This window comes from Salvelinus fontinalis, chromosome 40, assembly GCF_029448725.1.
Source record: "Salvelinus fontinalis isolate EN_2023a chromosome 40, ASM2944872v1, whole genome shotgun sequence".
In the NCBI taxonomy this organism is placed as follows: domain Eukaryota; kingdom Metazoa; phylum Chordata; class Actinopteri; order Salmoniformes; family Salmonidae; genus Salvelinus; species Salvelinus fontinalis.
The window spans coordinates 27,100,872-27,121,094 of NC_074704.1; the positions used below are offsets into that span (position 1 = coordinate 27,100,872).

A 20,223-nucleotide genomic window follows, 5' to 3' on the forward strand; every position below is an offset into this window, starting at 1 on the left:
TTGGAGGGCTTCCCTTATCAGTCCCTACACACAGACAGACGCACTCGTGAAGCTCAACTTTGTCTGCCAAGGAAAACAGTGCAGCTCTGCTTTCCTAGTCACGCAAGCCCCAGATTCAAGGTCTACGAAGTTTACGTCTTGAGTGTCTAACCAAACCAAAAACGTGTAAACTACTCTGAGAATGTTGCTTTTGGAACCGTTAACATGCTCAGTGTCTTGATGTAATGTATCTTCGATCTATAATGATTGGTTCTGTTGTTGACGTGGTGAATGCAAACACAACATTTCATTACAAGCAAAGCCTGGCTTTTGTGGTTACTAGAATTGGTATCTGGTGTCAAGATCTCAAAATAATATGAAATTACAGCAATACGACACTGGAAATAACACTATGGTATGATCTTAAATCAAAACAATCCTCTACCTAGAGTACAGATATGGCTTTCAAGAGAAATTTGATAGGAAGTAATCCGCCCTGCAAGCTTAAATAGTGGCTTGTTTATTTTCTCTAATAATTTGACGTTTGCCTCAGTCATTAGTTTATGAGATGCAGAGTAGTGTCCAGGCCTGAAGGTTTCATTTGAACATTTTCCGGGTGATAGGCCTAAACAGTAGGAAAGTAAACAGACTGATCATGATATTGTGCAATGGGTATTCAGACTCCCCTGCCGTATCCGCTAACAAATCCAAAAAATATTTATATTATTGTTTCCTAATTGATTGTTTTCCAGCGGTCCTGGGACCTGCCGTATCCGCTAACAAATCAAAAAATATATATATAATTTTTTCCTAATTGATTGTTTTCCAGCAGTCCTGGGACTTTGCACAAATGCACTATGTCAAGGTCTTAAAGGATAAGAAAATGTTCCCTTTCTGGGATTGCAAGGCTTTGACTCATTTGCCCCCAAATATTGCACATCTATGTGTTGTCTCTTGTCACTATTTTTAAATATACATGATCACCCAAAGTGTCTGGAGCCTAACACGCTAAAGTTCTTGATTGATGGACTGTTTCTTTTAAAATGTGTTCATTTATCAACACTTTTCAAAGTTTTAATTTAACGATTTTCCGGATAATTATATGTACATGTTGAAGGTGTTTATTTGAACACTGTGGGTGTTAAAATTGCTTAGGAGATTTTCCTGTGTACTTTTCAAAGGACGTGTCAACTGCAATTGATAGACTTATTCCGTTGGCAACAAATGGAAGATACTAGGCGATATTTGGAAAATGCACAACACCAGATACACTTTTGTACACATTCAAGGAAATTGGCAAAAGTTCAATGCAGCTGGTCCCTGTGTCATCTAAGGCCGTGCACTACAACAGGATGTTTCCAGAAGCGCCGAAGCAGTACTTCCTGCAGACACTGATACAGGCAGCAGGGCCATACTGGGTTTCTCTGACCATTAGCACAATAGCATGTTAGCACCTACTAGACAATAAGGAAATGCTCAAGTTACTAGCAAATAATTGTACACTATCCCTTTCCTCTTAACATGGCCCATTGTATAATCCGTGGGGCGACGCACAATCCGTCCGTGGGGCGACGCACAATTGGCATAGCGTCGTCCGGGTTAGGGAGGGTTTGGCCGGTAGGGATATCCTTGTCTCAGTATGTAAAAATGTAATAAAATGTATGCACTCTACTGTAAGTCGCTCTGGATAAGAGCGTCTGCTAAATTACTAAAATGTAAAATGTAATGTATAAATTTGGGATCCACCTGTGCTTCCTAAAGAATCTTACTTATGGGGACCTACAAAATGCAGTGGTCCACACATGGTAATGGGAAACTTATGGCATAATTCCTCCTGGTTGTGTGTACTGGTTGACTCAGGCCTCATAACAATTCCAAAAGCCTTTGGTGAGTTACAGGCTGCGTTAGGGTCGTTTGAACCAGTCCTGGCAGTTTTCTCGCCATTTTTCTCCTGTCTAGGAAGCGCTATTGATTAATTTAGGGGCTTGTTTGGACAGGCAGCGATGCAACGGGTTGACCCTCACAGGCTAAGGAGATAAAGGCTAATGGGCGCTAAAACAGCAATTTAGGGAATGTAAACAGAACAGGGTCAGCGTCCAATAAGAAACACACATTTTCATTTTTCGTGGCAAAAATTGTTTCCCGTTGCGTGCCCCAATGAGTACGACCCTGGTGTCTCTGGGTCTGGCAGCCTATACTTCCTCCCTGGTGGTGGGTCGGTGCTGGAGCTCTATGACCTGCCCAATGCCTCTATTTACATTCTACGGTGGAGATGCACAGGCTAAGGAGAGCCGGTTTTGCCCCGTTATTTTAATTCAGAAGACCGAGGCTGCTCCAGTCGCCCAGAACTCACAGTGGCACTGTAGACTCCCTGAGGAAAGTCCCCCTCAGTACAGTCTGTGAAACTGACAGGAAATAAGAGTTTTATGTTCCTCTGTTTGAGAGGTTATTTAAGAAATGTTCACATCATAGCAACGTCCTTTTTTTTGGATCCATGAGTGCTTGAACTCCTTAACTGTGCTGCAGCTCGTATGTGAAAACAAAATGAATCCTGGTCCAAATGGGTTCTCATGTGCTTCTGAAATAACATTGCTTTACCAATGGTTGGAGCGGGGCTACCGACTTTCGTCTCCAGCTCCACAGAAAGCTTTGATATGATGGCACAACTTGTTGTAACAAATTCTTACAGTAGTGCAATGCTCTTCGGTCGTGATCTTGGGGACGCACAGCTTTTGCACATTCACGCCCCCGATAAGTTTAATGTGGTGTGTTTTGCTCTGGGATAGAACTTAAATGTCTACACCCTTGGTGGTCCCCAGGACCTACATTGTAGAATACTGCCGTAAAGAAGAGCATATTTATCGACTATGATTGAATTGGATATTGCATGCAATTTCAAACGTGGATGAGTTGCTTCCTGTTTACATTTACATTTTAGTCATTTAGCAGACGCTCTTATCCAGAGCGACTTACAGTAGAGTGCATACATTTTATTACATTTTACATACTGAGACAAGGATATCCCTACCGGCCAAACCCTCCCTAACCCGGACGACGCTATGCCAATTGTGCGTCGCCCCACGGACCTCCCGGTTGCGGCCGGCTGCGACAGAGCCTGGGCGCGAACCCAGAGACTCTGGTGGCGCAGCTAGCACTGCGATGCAGTGCCCTAGACCACTGCGCCACCCGGGAGGTCTATTAGTGAAGTTGCATTGAAAGAGCGAAAACAGTTGCTTTTTAAAACAGCTGCTTTATGTAAATCCAGCTTAAGGCATAAAACAGTGCACAACCGACTTGAAAGTCAATCTCACTTTAAAAGGTCACTTTGAAGGCAGTTCAGGTCCTCCATCTCAAACAACCCCAAGTGTCTGTGTCAGACAGTAACTCATTAAACGTAAACTGCGGGGGTTGTGCATGACCCGTCTCAATCCTAAATTGGCTCGCTAACCTCCCTCCCTTTGACCATAACAAATGTGTTTACTCCAACACCGGTTGAGCCTGGCCTGGATGCTCTTCTCCCCACTAGAGGAGCAGCAGCCAGCTAGGAGACAGACAGGCAGCCTCACGCACCGCACGTAGCGCGATCATTAAAATAAATCCTGTCTGGATGGGCTCCAGCTGCCGACACAGCCACCGCTGAGTTTAGATCAGTTCAGCCACTCTTCAACCTGGAGTAGGCTTGGGCAGTATTCCGTTTATACCGTATACTGCAGTGGAGGCTGCTGAAGGGAGGACGGCTCATAATAATGGCTGGAACGCAACAAATGGAATGGCATCAAGCACATGGAAAGAATGTATTTGATGTATTTGATACCATTCCTGTCACGTCTGCTCCCGCTCCCCCTCAAAGGTGCTCGAGGTCACCAGTTCACTCATCATTACGTACACCTGCCACCATCGTTACGCGCACCTGTGCTTAATTATGGGACTCACCTGGACTCTTATCACCTCATTTACCAAGTCAGCATTGATGTTGTTATGTTTCTCCTGTCCAAATCCACACCCTGTACTTTCTTTTCGCGCCCAGCGTCTGTTGTTACAGAATCCTGACTCCCCAATTGGAAGCAGAGTTTTTTTGTTATTTATTTATTTTTTGTTGGTGACGTTGGGTCCGGGTGCCGCTGCCAACACAATCGGGGATGCCTCAGCTGGCTCGAGAGTTTCCAAGCCTCGGCCGGCTCGTCGGGCTCGCCCAGGTAGGACGCCAGGTGGCACCCCTAGAGGACGGGGTACTGCTACGTCTGCACCCGCTCCCCCTCTCCAGTGCTCGAGGTCACCAGTTCACTCATTACGCACACCTGCCACCATCGTTACGCTCACCTGCGCTTAATGATGGGACTCACCTGGACTCCATCACGTCATTTACCTCCCCTATATTTGTCACTTCCTCAGTTTCATTCCCGAGTCAGCATTGATGTTAATGTTTCTCCTGTCCAGACGCTGTTCTTGTTTTGTTTCATGCCAATTTATTATTAAATCCACACCCTGTACTTGCGTCTCGTCACCCAGCGTCTGGTTGTTACAGAACCGTTACAATTCCACTAATTCCGCTCCAGCCATTACCACAAGCCAGTCCTCCCCAATTAATGTGCCACCAACCTCCTGTGGTATACCGGGGTATTGGAAAAAGCCACAGGATGGTTTTTCAATACCGTCAACCATTTCTATTAAGTTTTTCCAATACATGTGAATATTTGTACCTACCTTAAGTTAATACCTGCAGTCAACTCGTGTTATACGTTAGGAGATAAAGCAGATTTGAGTTCTTCATTTCACCTGTCACATTATGAAGCTTACCGTATTTCCCCAGAACAGATGAGCCGGTTGTGTGTTTATTTTTAAATAGCACAGCAGGAGCCGGTGAGTCCATAGCGTTCTATGTATATCGGCGAGTCTCAGTTGTGCGGCGCACATGAGACGATGAAGTTACGCTTGTATGTAATTCGCTACTAAATGTTTGCCATCAGATATCTTATAATGCCTTTCTGCCAGAAGACAAACTCTGGATGAGTTATCCACAGCTACATTTTCCCCCCTGCGCTTCCTATCAGCATTTTTTCCCCTCTGTTTTTCTCCCATCTGCTCAGTGTTCACATCTGCTCTTCCTCCAGAAAAGCATGCATCACAACTTTGTTCATTTGCACAATTTCTCAGTTTCCCTTGACTTCCGGTAACTTTATGAGCTCGATTTCCCTTTGCAATTAGTTTGTTCGTTTTTCACTCATTAGCAGTGTCTATGATATATTTTTATTTTTTTGTGCTAATTTTGTTAGCATTCCGGTAATAGAAGGCCAATTAGCTTTTCTTGCGTTTTTAGCTATGCCGGTAATATCCCGGAATGAGAGGAGGATGGTATCACGATATGAAAATCTGGATACTACTCAAACCTACTCTGGAGGTGGTGTGTGTGGGAGATCGAGCAGGATGAGAGCGCAGCAGACCATCCTCACACACACACTGACACACTCTCACTGAGGTGCATTCACACAGACTCATTTTCAAACGTTGAACCATGCAATTACACAGAAACACTGAAATATGCACAGGCACCCTCAACTTACGACACACAAACGCAGGAATACGCAGACATTTACACTCGGATACAGACACACTCACTCCAAGTGTGCAAGACTGGAGTGTGGAAGTGTATTGGGCGCAATGCCTACAAGTGCAATATAGCCTATTCCATTTGTGTGGCCTCATACAGTTCAAAGCTGTGACCCATTTATGCATTGTGCCTACAGTAAGCGAGTACCTCGCTCCAATACATTTCTATTCCATAACGCATACATTGGCTTTCTCACGTCTGCTTGCAGGAGTGCGGAAGAAAATGTAACTGATCACCAACTTTATTAACATGAAGCGTTCATTAAACATCTGGAAAATAAAGTAACGAGCAGAAATTTCAGGTCCCAGTTACCAAATTACCCTCAACTCCCATAACAGTCTTGTTATGCATATTAAGTGCTTACAGTAGAAGATGTTTCCTGTGTTTTGTAGACTGCTGTTGTGTCATAATAAGGTATGTGTAGGGTTGCAACGTTCTTGGAACTTTTAATCAATTCTCTGGTTTTCCGGATTCAGGAGCGAATAAGCAGAAAATCCGTAATCCTCCAACCAGGATTTCTAGAAAACCAGGGAATTTATTGAAAGTTTCCGGAATTTTGCAACCCTAGGTTTAGTATGGGCACTGTCTGTATGAAGGCGGTATGGCTGCCAACCCCCTCACCCCCCCCTTCTCTCCATTCACCTGTCCTCTCTCAATGGGGGCTCTTGCACAGCACTAATGGTTGGAATTATGGAATACGCATCTGTCATGCGTAGCCTGTCACTGACTGCCGGCTGCAGCGTGGAGATCACTCTACGGAATCCGAGGGCGAACGCAGCGAGATCGAAGCATTTATCCCCCAAAAATGTAACGTCATTTAGCCGAAGCTCTTATCCAGAGTGACTTACAGGAGCATTTAGGGTTAAGTGCCTTGCTCAAGGGCACATCAACAGATTTTTCACCTAATGGTTTCCACACAGACAAGCACACACACACAAACTCACAATTATGATCACCACTGCCTATCCCAGTTAGACGCAAGGTCTGACCCAGAGCGCCGGTGACCTATTTCGTGACCTCCGACCCCCTTTCCTCCCTTTGATTTCCTTTCTTTTGCGTGCAGGCCTCTCTTAAATAAAAAGGCGAGGGGGTTTCCACCATCTGGAAATGACCCTGGCGGAGCGGCGTGAACGGGAGACGTGCAGAACATCCTGGTGGTTAACAGCCTCCCGTCCCCCTCATCTCACCCCTCCGTCCTCCTCCCTCCTCCACAGATGGAAAAGAGATCAGAAGGCCTTCCAGGTCACAAATAAACACATACAGAGAGAGCCCAGCGATCTGGGGGGAAACGGCAGTGTAAGCAGTCTCATGTCATAGTATCATACAGTCCTGTGGGGTGGTGGGGGGTGGATTACACTCTGGCCCTTGTTGACAGTCTAAGGACCTATCGGAATTCTGTTATTAGTTTAGCATAGTTATGATTATTGTAGAACATAATTGAAGAGGACTTGCTATACGAACTTGACAGGGATATTGTTTGGAAAGCAGGTCGAATTCAGAGTGTTGTCAGTTTGCCTACTTTGGAATTGAATGGTAACAGATTTGTAGCATCAATGTCTTCTGTTTCTGTGATTAGATATGAAATATACGGTAACACTTTATTTGGATAGTCCAAAATAAATGGTTTGTGTATGATTTGTAGATGTTCAGTAGTTGTTCAGTAGTTGACAGTTCAATAACTGTCAACAACATTTCCACTAACCCTAGCCCTAATCTTAACCTTAGCGAGCAATTGCTTATCAACAGATAGTTGTCCCCCATGACTAAATGAGTCCCCTTCCGTCAGTACGTTTGTTCGTCACACACGATTTCTCAGGCACCACTGGACTGATTTTGATGAAAACTTGCGTGAATGATGTGTCTTGCCATAGAGATCCGGCATTTACAAAATTACACTGATTGGCCAGATGGTGGCGCTTTAACAAGCTAGTTAAAATTTGCCTCAGGGACCCAGGGATTTTCCACCCTTTAGAATTTTGTGAAAAACACTTTAAATGCAACTCAAAACAAATGTGGCATCTATAGACAAAAGTCTCTCAACACAATATTTTCCAGACTAGTACCTAAAACAATATGAAATTTGTCACACACGCTCAGGGATATGAGTCTAGCTAACCCATGCGATATCTCAGACACCACTGGCGCGATTTTGATTAAACTTGGGTGAATGATGCATCTTGCCACAGAGATCTGTCATTTATAAAATTACAGTAATTGAACAAATCGGGCCAGTGGTGTCTGAGATATCGCATGGGTGAGCGAGACTCATATCCCTGAGCGTGCGGCATCATTCGTGTTTACTGTTGCCTTGTTTGACCATCTGTACTTTCAAGTTAAGTTGTATTGTCACATGCACAAGTACAGTGAAATGCCTTTTTTGCAAGCTCTTTCCTAACAATGAATTAATCAATATCAGAGCACAGTGCCATCTCTGTTGATATGTAGATCATCTATATGGGACTATCCAAATAAAGTCTGACAAAATATACTACTTTGCAACTACTCAATTGTAGCCTATGTCCTTGGAAGTACTATACATCTCCAATGACTGAGCAAAATACATGTGTGTGTGTTTGTCCCTCCACTTTGGCCCGGTTCCATGGCAATACCCGAGAACCAAAAGGATGTATCCATTTATAATAAATTAAATCAAGAGGATGTATCTGTGTATAAACATAATCCAGCTGGCTTCTTTTTTTCCCGCCCACGGTTTGTTACGTAACAACTTGTGCGTGTGACCCAGAGACCGACATAATAAATAATTGTTTTCTAACACTTGAAGTAAAAGGCCAGACCGATGACACAGCAAAAACAACTCGGCTACTCCAATGAGCCTCTTTCCTTTCAATTCAGCCCAGCAAGCGTGTCAGTCTCCTCTCTGCCTCGTCTTTCACATATCAGCAATTATGATTAACAAGCTCCCCTTTTTGTTTGTGATTCTCTTTTTTGTTAGCATGCATTGAACGGGAATCATTTAGTATATACTTTTTTTGCACATATGAATTTCAATAGCAGTATTATCAATTATGAATCAACGAGACTTTTTAAATGACATGACAATTTCATAATAGGAAATATTCTGAAGTGACATAGAATAGCGTGTTTATAAGGGGTCACTTTAAACAATTGGATATACGTTAATCATTTGTTGTGAAATGCATTGTAATGATTGTCACAAAATGTATTTAAAAATGAATTGCATTTGCAATATCATCCTCAACCGGTGTAATTTATTGCTGACTTGCATATACATCTCAGAAATTGGTGTTGAAAGTATGTCTACTGTTGGGAAGCATTTTCATCTTGTGACAACTTTTACAACACTGTCAAAATGGCTACCCAAAATATTTCCTCCTAACATGTCCTTCTAATGTTCTTTTTCAGGCCATGGTGGCCTGTTACCCAGGCAACGGGACTGGGTATGTACGTCACGTGGATAACCCGAACGGCGATGGGAGATGTGTAACGTGTATTTACTATCTCAATAAAGACTGGGAGGCTAAGGTATGTCAATACAATGAACTGAAAGCAAAATTGATGTCCAATATTTAGTTTATTTTTTACATGTTTTCTGCTACTAACCCCAAATTTGCCTTTTTCTGGTTGTAAACTGATTCTCAGTTTGTGGAGACTTCACCGGGTAAAGAAGTATTTTTCATTACAAGATGACGATGGCGTGGGAAAGAGTACATATTTTGGTCAAATTCTAACCAGTAAAAAAAAGAGTTCCTTATTTTTCTGGTTCCTTAAAAAAAACAGTAGACCTATACAAGGCCTATTCATCAAAGATGCCATGATGTCATTTCTCTGCTGGGAACAACACTGTGGCCTTGTATATTGACTCTGTTAATTCCATGCCATCATTGTAAATAAGAATTTGTTCTTAATGGACTTGTCTAGTTAAATAAATTCCATGCCAGTCACCCTTTAGAGTTCAGTTTCTGGGTGTAATTCCAAAGTTCACCAGCCAGCCCACTAAATGAGTTCATGCGGAAGGGAGAAGTGTTGATCGATGGGGAAAGGGGGGTGTCTAAACAGGTACTGACACGCTATGGATTAATACCTTGCTCCAGAAACCAGTGGGTTGGGCCAGAGCCAGAACACACGTGGGTAAAGCGTCGTTTTGAAAATGTATCATTGGCTTTGATACTCTGATTGGTTAGAGATGATCCAATCACTGATGACTTTGTTTTGTAAAGCACCCCTCATTTTGACGTCACCACAGACGACTTTAACGATGGCAGTCTGACTGAAGTATGTAGGTAAACGATAGAGCAGCGGAAGAATTCCGTTTGAGTCATCAGGTAACTGACTCCACACCATATGTATGGTGTCCATATGAGGACAGCCTCTGATGGACACCAACACTTTGTGAATCTGAAGCTGTTCTAATATGACAACCATACATGCTACGGTGTGACGACAAAAGCACTTTCTGATATGGCTGACTACGGAGTCCTATTGGGACGGAAAACATGTAATGGACACAGTCTGCATGATTTACAGCTAATGTGGGCACTCACTGCTATTACATTTGCATGTAATTGCACAAATAATGCACACAGTCCCACGCACCATTCATGCACCAAAAGGAGTGGCAGTAACTGCTAGAACAAACCCCAGGGCTACCACTAGAACATTGGGATTGCAGGTGGAAACTATGCTGGAATGGGGATGACAGGCAGGCAGGTCCCCTCACACTCCCACTGATGTTGTGGGCCTTAATTCTAATCCGATAGCGCCCTCCCTTCTCTTTCCCCCTGATCTTTGCTTTTGCTGACCCCTCTCAGATCTGAAAGAATTGACGTGAATAAGGGGATGGGGAGTTATCAGTTTGGAATCCGCTAGTGGGGTCGTATAGTAGGGCTGCAGCCTAGGTCCTAGTAAGTGTCAACAGAAGAGAAGCTGTCAGTCTCACTGCCCTGCAGGCCTGGTGTAAGATTAGCAGCTAATTATGAAATTAGGATCACTTAGAGATTTTACCTGGGTCATGTTCAGTAAGGAGAAAACAGAGTGAAACAAGGAACTACCTTAACTTTTCCAATAAGGACACAGATTTTAATTTGCTGTTGTTTAATTTTCCTATGGTGTGCCCTACTGAGCACGACCGTATACTTGCAAATGCCTCACCATCGGACACCCAGAACATTTTGTTGTAGCCCTAAACCAGCACACCTGATTAATCTAATCAAGGGCTTGATGATTAGTTGACGAGTTAAATCAGGTGTGCTAGCTCTGGAATATCACATACATGGAATGGCTGGAGGTCTCCATGGAATGTTTGAGGAATGCTGGAGAAGTTGATAGCAGCTGAGGTTCTATCAATAGATGCATCATTAGTGTTTCCAACATCCAGTACCCTCGGACAAGCACACCTGATTCAACTTGTCAACTAATCATCAAGCCCTCAATTAGTTGAATCAGGTGAGTTTGTCCAGGGCTACAACAAAAATGTGTGCTGTTGGGGGTACTCGGGGACCAGGGGTTGGGAATTATTTAAAAAATAATACCTGAGAACCCGGGAATTATTGTCAGACAGCTCCCGTCAAGGGCTGTTCTGAGACCCTAGGCGAAGCCAATGGCCGGGATACAGCCCTTGGAGGGAGTTGTCACACGATAATTCCCGGATATGAGGGCATTATTGCTTTTAGAAAATGTTTGCCAACATATTTATAAAAATATTCATTACAAGTAATTTTGGTTTTGCATTCTGAAATTGCTACCCAATTTTCTCATTCATGTTTTTACCCAGTCGTTAATTCAAATAATTATATTCATTCAACATTGGTATGCTAAACAAATCATTGGCATGTAGCTAGTTAGCAGAGATTCAATGATGAGAGACAAGAGACTCAATAAATAATGATTGAATAAATATCCAATAGGCCTACAGAGGCAACAAATTATGGGTTGTCGAGTCCAAGCTAACCAAGCTAGTTGGTGATGTTAATAGTGACGTTTTCCGTTGATGGCACACGAATTGAAGAACTGGTCGTGAGTTATGTTTTGGCCCAGTCGTTAATTCTATTCATTCGATGTTGCTATGCTAAACATATCGTTGACGTGTAGATAGCATTCAATGATGATGAGAGACAAGAACGTCAATAAATAAGGATTTCATAAATATCCCACACTGCGCTGGATCAAAGCTTTTTGAAGGATCGATGGAATCGAATTCTGAGTGTTTACGGTTTTCCATGGTAAATGATTAGGTTCACGTTCGTTCTTGGGCTAGATAGCCTACACAGGAGAGATAGCATTTGTCAAATGATACATTGTTGCACAAGACTTAGAAGCAGACAACTGTTGCAAACCAAATAGTATCTTTTCCCAAGGGAGATTAAGTTTGTGAATTTCCTGCCTGGGCTGCGGGACAGTGGAATTAACACGTCATGGTATATTGCTGGAGTTGTTGTCCCACATATCAACCAATCAGCATCCAGGATCCAAACAGCCTGTTTTATAATGATCTACATTAGGAACTCTACCAAGAGGTAGATACTTCCAGTGGGTCTTAATAGCTGCAAATACACTGAAGAAAAATATAAACGCAACATGCAACAATTTCAAAGATTTGACTGAGTTACAGTTCATATAAGGAAATCAGTCAATCTAAATAAATAAATGAGGCCCTAACTATGGATTTCACATGATAGGAAGGAAGTGGATCAGAATACCAGACAGGATCTGGTTTGATCACCATTTGCATCATCCAGCGTGACACATCTCCTTCGCATAGAGTTAATCAGGCTGTTGATTGTGGCCTGTGGAATGTTGCCCCACTCCTCTTCCATGGCTGTGCGAAATTGCTGGATATTGGCGGGAACTGGAACACACTGTCGTACACGTCGATCTAGAGCATCCCAAACATGCTCAATGGGTGACATGGCTGGTGAGTATGCAGTCCATGTAAAACTGGGACATTTTCAGTTTCCAGGAATTGTGTGCAGGTCCTTGTGACATGGGGCCGTGCTTTATTGTGCTGAAACATGAGGTGATATGGCGGTGGATGAATGGCACGACATTGGGACTCAGGATCTTGTCACGGTATCTCTGTGCATTCAAATTGCAATCAATAAAATGCAATTGTGTTCGTTGTCCCTATCTTATGCCTGCAAACCGCTCGCCCACACGACACCATACACCGGGTATTCATCCATGAAGTCGGTTACGACGCCGAACTGCAGTCAGGTCAAGACCTTGGTGAGGACGACAAGCACAAAGATAAGCTTCATTGAGATGGTTTCTGACAGAAATTCTTCGGTTGTGTAAACCCACAGTTTCATCAGCTGTCCGGGTGGCTGGTCTCAGACGATCCTGCAGGTGGAGGTCCTGGGCTGGCGTGGTTACACGTGGTCTGCGGTTCTGAGGTCGGTTGGATGTGCTGCCAAATTCTCTAAAACGACAAAACAACACATTTTAGAGTGCACTTTTATTGTCCCCAGCACAAGGTGCACCTGATCATGCTGTTTAATCAGCTTCTTGATATGCCACACCCAGGGGCGAAAATCTGAGATCAACCTTGGAGGGGACAATTACATTAAATTTTCTCAAGAGCAATTCCTGAGGGGGACACCAAAAGTAGTGCTGTAACACATAGCATACGTTGTTAAATGTATATTGAGGAACCATAATTCCTACAACTGGATAATTGATAGGTACAGTAGTTAACTGAAGGGTTTTCCCAACTTGTTCAAATGTTTAAATCATTATAATTCTACTACTAATAATAGTTATAGCAGTGCTCCTTACCAGTCCAGTATGTATGCAGGTATTCGTACTTACAACCAGCAATATCAAGAAAGGTCAGTAGGTGACAATGGTACTGTACACTGTATGGGTGTAGTTTTCATAAATACAATGAACATGGTGTGATCACATCTAAAAGAATCTCCATTGAGAACCATCACAAAGTTGGTCTCCGTATTGAATTGACCTTTTAATTTGACTTTTTCTGATACATTTATATAGTCATTAAATATGTGCACCTGGCCTGAGTCTACAATATCTTTGCAAGAACAAAAAGCTTAAAATAAGTACAGTTCTAAAAGCAAAATAACTACTTCAATGAAAAACCCAAATAAATCAAACAAAATATCCTTCAGTGTCTCAACTCTTCAAACAGCAGCTATGGACAAGTATGTCGCACAAAGTATGCCATTTTAAATAAAATAACATGAAATAAATCATTTGTAAGTGTACTGAAAACTACTAAACAAAAGAACAACTATCAATTACACCATGGGTTCTCAAACAGGGGTCCATGGACTAATTGCAAGGGGTCCGTGAAATAAAAAAGTGTAATGAATGTAGTCAGTACCACAAGGTTTCCAGTAAGTTTACATATAATATAGAGGGGGTGGAGGTCCCTGAGGACCGCTCAAAACCTTGCCTGCCTTGCCTCAAAATATGCAGGGGTTCCAGTACCCCAAAAAGGTTGAGAACCACTGCTATACACACTACTGAACAAAAGAACCGAGCATATGTTTGCGGGTTTCCTCAACAACACGTTGGCACTTTCGCAATGCCCTCGCCTGTTGTCTCCGACACCCTGTATTGCCCAATAAACTCCTCGTGAGGGACAAGGTCATGGTCAACATAACGCAGACAGACATTCTCCTGTTCAGCACCAGAGACATCTTGAGTACCATCAACAATTAATGAAAATTGTACAATCGGAAGAGACCTAATCTCAGCTGCAATGCCTCGAATGACTATTGGCCATGATGTTCAGAATTTCATTCTGTGCTTTTGGGCCTGTGTACATTGTGGTACGCTCTGTTAACCACTTCAGTAAAATGGGATCATCCTCTTCTGCCCTAAGTTTCAAAATCTGGTATAAATTCCCACTGTCATCCGTGTGGCCTCTAAAGGCTTGTCCCTGTCTTACTACATGCCGCACCGAACTAACAATTTTCATCAAGCAATGCCTTGCGTCATCCTGCTGTTTACCCCACGCGCTGGACATAACTGGACACTGATTGGATTTAGCTGGTGTGCTGTTACAATTACAAAGTGGCGGTGGGTTTGGCAATTTTGATGTGCTGTGAATTTTTCAATGCCTTTTCTCCAGTTCCTAAATCCTGCACGAATGAAGGCAGCATCAGCTCTTTGGCCAAAAGATGGCTGGCTTGAAAACCCTTGGCTACAGTGAAAACACAACACTCCTTTTATTGATGGGTTATAATGTAGCCAGGGGAAATCGCGAAACCATCTCTCCTGAAACGTCAACACTCTGTTGGCAAGAGTTTGCGGTTCTATAAATTGTGGGTGTGGCTGATATGGTTTTGTGCCATCACTGTGGTAACTGGACAATGCTGTGCCACTGTCCCCTATACTGGTGCTGCTGGCAACAAGGGTGACACTTGGTCCTGCCGTGGCTGTGACACTGTCCTCTGAAGTCTCTCTCCCTGGCTCTTTCCCTTTCACCACCCTAACTGACTCAGTCTGTCTCCTAGAAAATAAATAAGGTGTTTGCCGTACTCCTAACTACCGGTACCCAAAACTACACAATTAATCACAACAGCAATACCATTGCCGTAAACAAATCTTAGTTTAGTCACCAGTTTAAGTTGAGAGTGGGGGTATCCATGGCAATTTCCAATTATGTCCCTATTTTACAAGTCAAAAAAATTGAGAACCTTTCATAATGTTGCCAAACAAAGACTCAACAAACTTACCTGAGACTCCCTGTCTCTGCCAATCTGCCCCTGCATATCTGTCCCCAGCTCTGCTGTCTGTGTGCCATCTGTTGCCTGCTCTGCCTAATGACATCATTGTGAAACATTTCCATTAGCATTTCACTTCTTTCTTATGAACATTTTATCAACTAGTCTTTGAGATATTAGGATACTAGAGTTCTTACTATGCGTTTTGGTGTACTGACAAATACTCTGATGTCCGTCTTCTTACTTTTTTCTGCCATTTTTCTACCTGGCTGGCTGGCTGGCCTAGCTGCACACACACACATTTACACAACACATGCTGCAACCTTTTGTAATTTAAATAGTTTGTTTCATATTGGCTGGCTTCCAGCAATAGCTGAATTTGTAAAGCTAGCGAGCACCAATTCCGTTTCTGTGTGTTTGCTATGATCTTTGCTACCTGGTTAAATAAAGGTGAAATAAAATAAAATAAAAAAAGTTCACTAGCGACAATTTATCTTTTGCAACGAGACCATTATATATATTTAAGACAATGGTAGAAGAGAGTGTAGTTCTGTTCTGTTCAGTTTGGACTTCAGTTTATTGCTAACCTTATCACAGGGACGTCGAAGCACTACAGCTGCATGCTGATCTTGGAATAAACTGACGATAGCAAAGATTCCATCTTTGACGACGCCACATAAATGGAATAGGTACTAGCTAGCTTGATAGTTAATGTTTGCTTTAGTTTGCGCGCTAGCTCTGCAAATTCAACTAGTGTGTGAACCCTGCCAACATAAAAATAAATAAATAACATTGCTATGGACCTGCTATGGATTGACTGAATGAACCTCACGTCAGTTACGTACATGTCCCTTTCGGACAGTAGATACGAACCCTTTATTACCTTGCCAGCTAAAGAACTGGCAGTGGATCAAACCATTGTGAGGCAAAGGGCGGGGGGGGGGTTGCAATCTTTTGAAATTTAAATGCGCTATTAAGTGTCTATAATCAGCACAAGTGCTTTCATTGCGTATTATTAATATTATTGAAATTACATAGTTATGTTTACAGTGATATATTGGGGGGGACAAATCATATTTTTCCCAAGATGGGGGGGTCGTGTCCCCCCCGTCCCCCCTGGGATTTCCGCCTATGGCCACACCTGTCAGGTTGGTGGATTATTTTGGCAAATTAGAAATGCTCACTAATAACAGGGATGTAAGCAAATGTGTGCCAAAATGTGAGAGAAATAAGCTTTTTTGTGCGTATGGAAAATGTCGGGGATATTTTGTGGGCTCATGAAACCAACACTTTACATGTTGCAATTATATTTTTGTTCAGTTTATTTCAGAGCACATAGTAAGACGTTAGATTACACCATGACTTGGTTTGTTCCATCCGCAGCAGTGTTAATCCTGGTCCTTGGGACCCAAAGGGGTGCATATTTTAGTTTTTGCCCTTGCACTACATAAATCCACTAATCAAAGGTTTGAGCTAACCAAAATATCTGTGGTTGTTTTAGTTAAGATGATTTGTTTGCGATATGTGATCTATAGGCTAAGAGAGCTTCATAAGCTGTTTATTCAACATCATATTTGGTGAGAATCACAACATAGGGTACAAAATCAATTCTTGCTCTTAAGGGAGCAGTAGCCTACATTGGGTGTACAATAAAGAATGAAAGCATTATTTAATCTGCAGTTATTCCTTTGCTCTTTATTTTGTTACTTATAATATTTACAGTGCCTTCAGAGAGTATTCACACCCCTTGACTTTTTCCACATTTTGTTGTTACAGCCTGAATTAAAAATGTTTCAAATGTAGATTTTTTGTCACTGGCCGACACATGTTTTGTCAACATTTTTGCAAATGTATAAAAAGTTGAAATGTGAGTCAATAAGTATTCAACCCCAGTGTTTAACATTTTGAATGAATACCTAATCTCTATACCCCACACATACAATTATCTGTAATGTCCCTTCAGTCGATTAGTGAATTTCAAACACAGATTCAACCACAAAGGCCAGGAAGGTTTTCCAATGCCTTGCAACGAAGGGCACCTATAGGTAGATGGGTAAAAATATCCCTTTGAGCATGGTGAAGTTTTATCAATACACTATAAAGATACAGGCTTCCTAACTCAGTTGCAGGAGAGGAAGGAAACCACTCAGGGATTTCACCAAATCTCTGTGATAGGAGAAAACTGAGGATGGATCAACAACATTGTAGTTACTCCACAATACTTACCTAATTGACACAGTGAAAGAAGACAAGCTGTACAGAATACCATTTAAAAAAAAAAAAAGCATCCTGTTTGCAACAAACTTTTTGTCCTTCATCAAAAATCCAATACAACACGTTACTGAGTACCACTCTCCATATTTTCGAGCATAGCGGTGGCTGCATCATGTTATGGGTATGCTTGTAATCGTTAAAGACTGAGGAGTTTTTCAGAATAAATAAACAAACGGAATGGAGCTAAGCACAGGTAAGATCCTGATTCAGTCTGCTTTCCACCAGACACTGGAAGATTGTATTCACCTTTCAGCAGGACAATACCTAAAACACAAGGCCAAATCTACACTGGAGTTGTTTACGAAGACAGTGAAAGTTCTTGAGTGGCCGAGTTACAGTTTTGACTTAAATCTGCTTGAAAATCTATGGTTTTCCAGCAAGGATCAACAACCAATTTGACAGAGCTTTAAGCATTTTGAAAAGAATAATGGGCAAATGTTGCACAATCCAGCTGTGGAAAGCTCTTAGAGACTTACCCAGAAAGACTCACAGCTGTAATATTGTGTAGGTCGTTGACACAAAATGACAATTAAATCCGTTTTAATCCCTCTTTGTAACACAACAAAATGTGGAAAATGTCAAGGGGTGTGAATACTTTCTGAAGGCACATGTTAATAGTATCTTCTGATAAAATTTATTGTCTAATCTTTTAACTAAATGCAATCTATTAGCTTCCAATATGTATGTAGGTTGTCCGATAACAGATGGAATGGCTTGTCTTGCACTTTGTAAAAACCCTGTGTGCATTGAGTGAATGTTAGAAAAAGTTATTGGTTCCTTTCGAAACATATCAATTTCAATGCAAAGGGGACTCGGATCACAGAATAGGTGAAGTGAACTGGCAAAATTTGAGTCCTCATTTTAAAGGCAGGGGCAGTGTGAATACAAAGAAAACTGAGTTATTTAGCTTTTTTTAATCCAAGAGTTCAATGTGAAAACAGCCTCAAAGAGGAGAAACCATGTTGTAGACCGATTGTTACCTCGTACATATAAAAAATAAGTTACGGTACTTCCACATTTTCAGTTAACTTTATAAGCTGATAGTGGGTAACAAAATTGGAGGCATAGCTGGGATTACTATGAAGGAAAACAGCCAAGAGGACACAAGTTGAGGTACCAAGAGAGTACAGACCACTGATTTACAAATACCTAAACAATGAATAGGGAGAGTATTTGGTTAGCCAATCTATTATCACATAAAGTAAACAAAGTGATAAAGGTACTGATTTTCAATCATGTAAGCACGTGGTATCATTTGCCCTTTATTTTTTTCACCGAGTAGCCCAGTTGAGAACAAGTTCTCATTTACAACTGCGAGCATAGCAGTGTGACAAAAACAACAACACAGAGTTACATATAAACAAACGTACAGTCAATAACACAAACATTTTAAGAATCTATGTACAGTCGTGGCCAAAAGTTTTGAGAAGGACACAAATGTTAATTTACACAACGTTTGCTGCTTCAGTGTCTTTAGATATTTTTGTCAGATGTTACTATGGAATACTGAAGTATAATTACAAGCATTTCATAAGTGTCAAAGGCTTTTATTGACAATTACATGAAGTTGATGCAAAGAGTCAATATTTGCAGTGTTGACCCTTCTTTTTCAAGACCTCTGCAATCCACCCTGATATAATCAATGCTTGGATTTTGTCAGAATTTGTGGGGAGTTCTCAATGGGATTAAGGTCTGGGGAGTTTCCTGCCCATGGACCCAAAATATCGATGTTTTGTTCCCCGAGCCACTTAGTTATCACTTTTGCCTTATGGCAAGGTACTCCATCATGCTGGAAAAGGCATTGTTCGTCACCAAACTGTTCCTGGATGGTTGGGAGAAGTTGCTCTCGGAGGATGTGTTGGTACCATTCTTTATTCATGGCTGTGTTCTTAGGGAAAATTGTGAGTGAGCCCACTCCCTTGGCTGAGAAGCAACCCCACACATGAATGGTTTCAGGATGCTTTACTGTTGGCATGACACAGGACTGATGGTAGCGCTCACCTTGTCTTCTCTGGGACAAGCTTTTTTACGGATGCCCCAAACAATCGGAAAGGGGATTCAACAGAGAAAATTACTTTACCCCAGTCCTCAGCCTGTACCTTTTGCAGAATATCAGTCTGTCCCTGATGTTTTTCCTGGAGAGGTGGCTTCTTTGCTGCCCTTCTTTACACCAGGCCATCCTCCAAAGTCTTCGCCTCACTGTGCGTGTAGATGCACTCACACCTGCCTGCTGCCCTTCCTGAGCAAGCTCTGTACTGGTGGTGCCCCGATCCCGCAGCTGAATCAACTTTAGGATGGTCCGGGCACCCTGAAGCCTTCTTCACAACATTTGAACCGCTCTCCTTGAAGTTGTTGATGATCCGATAAATGGTTGATTTAGGTGCAATCTTACTGGCAGCAATATCCTTGCCTGTGAAGCCCTTTTTGTGCAAATCAATGAGGATGGCACGTGTTTCCTTGCAGGTAACCATGTTTGACAGAGGAAGAACAATGGTTCCAAGCACCACCCTCCTTTTGAAGTTTCCTGTCTGTTATTCGAACTCAATCAGCATGACAGAGTGATCTCCAGCCTTGTCCTCGTCAACACTCACACCTGTGTTAACGAGAGAATCACTGACATGATGTCAGCTGGTCCTTTTGTGGCAGGGCTGAAATGCACTGGAGTGATATGTGCAGATGATGATGTGCAAGTAG

At 42.3% G+C, this 20,223-nt stretch overlaps 1 protein-coding gene across 3 annotated transcripts in view; it reads left to right on the forward strand.

Annotated features, from left to right (window-relative positions):
- LOC129839981 (egl nine homolog 1-like) overlaps window positions 1-20,223 on the forward strand; it is a 45,896-nt gene that overhangs the window by 9,882 nt on the left and 15,791 nt on the right. For all 3 annotated transcript variants that reach the window (XR_008757140.1, XM_055907742.1, XM_055907743.1), the window contains exon 2: window positions 8,972-9,091. Coding sequence is in view for 2 of the 3 variants with exons in the window: in XM_055907742.1 (XP_055763717.1) it covers window positions 8,972-9,091 (120 nt within the window). In the remaining variant the exon portion in view is untranslated. The remainder of the gene's footprint in view (window positions 1-8,971; window positions 9,092-20,223) is intronic.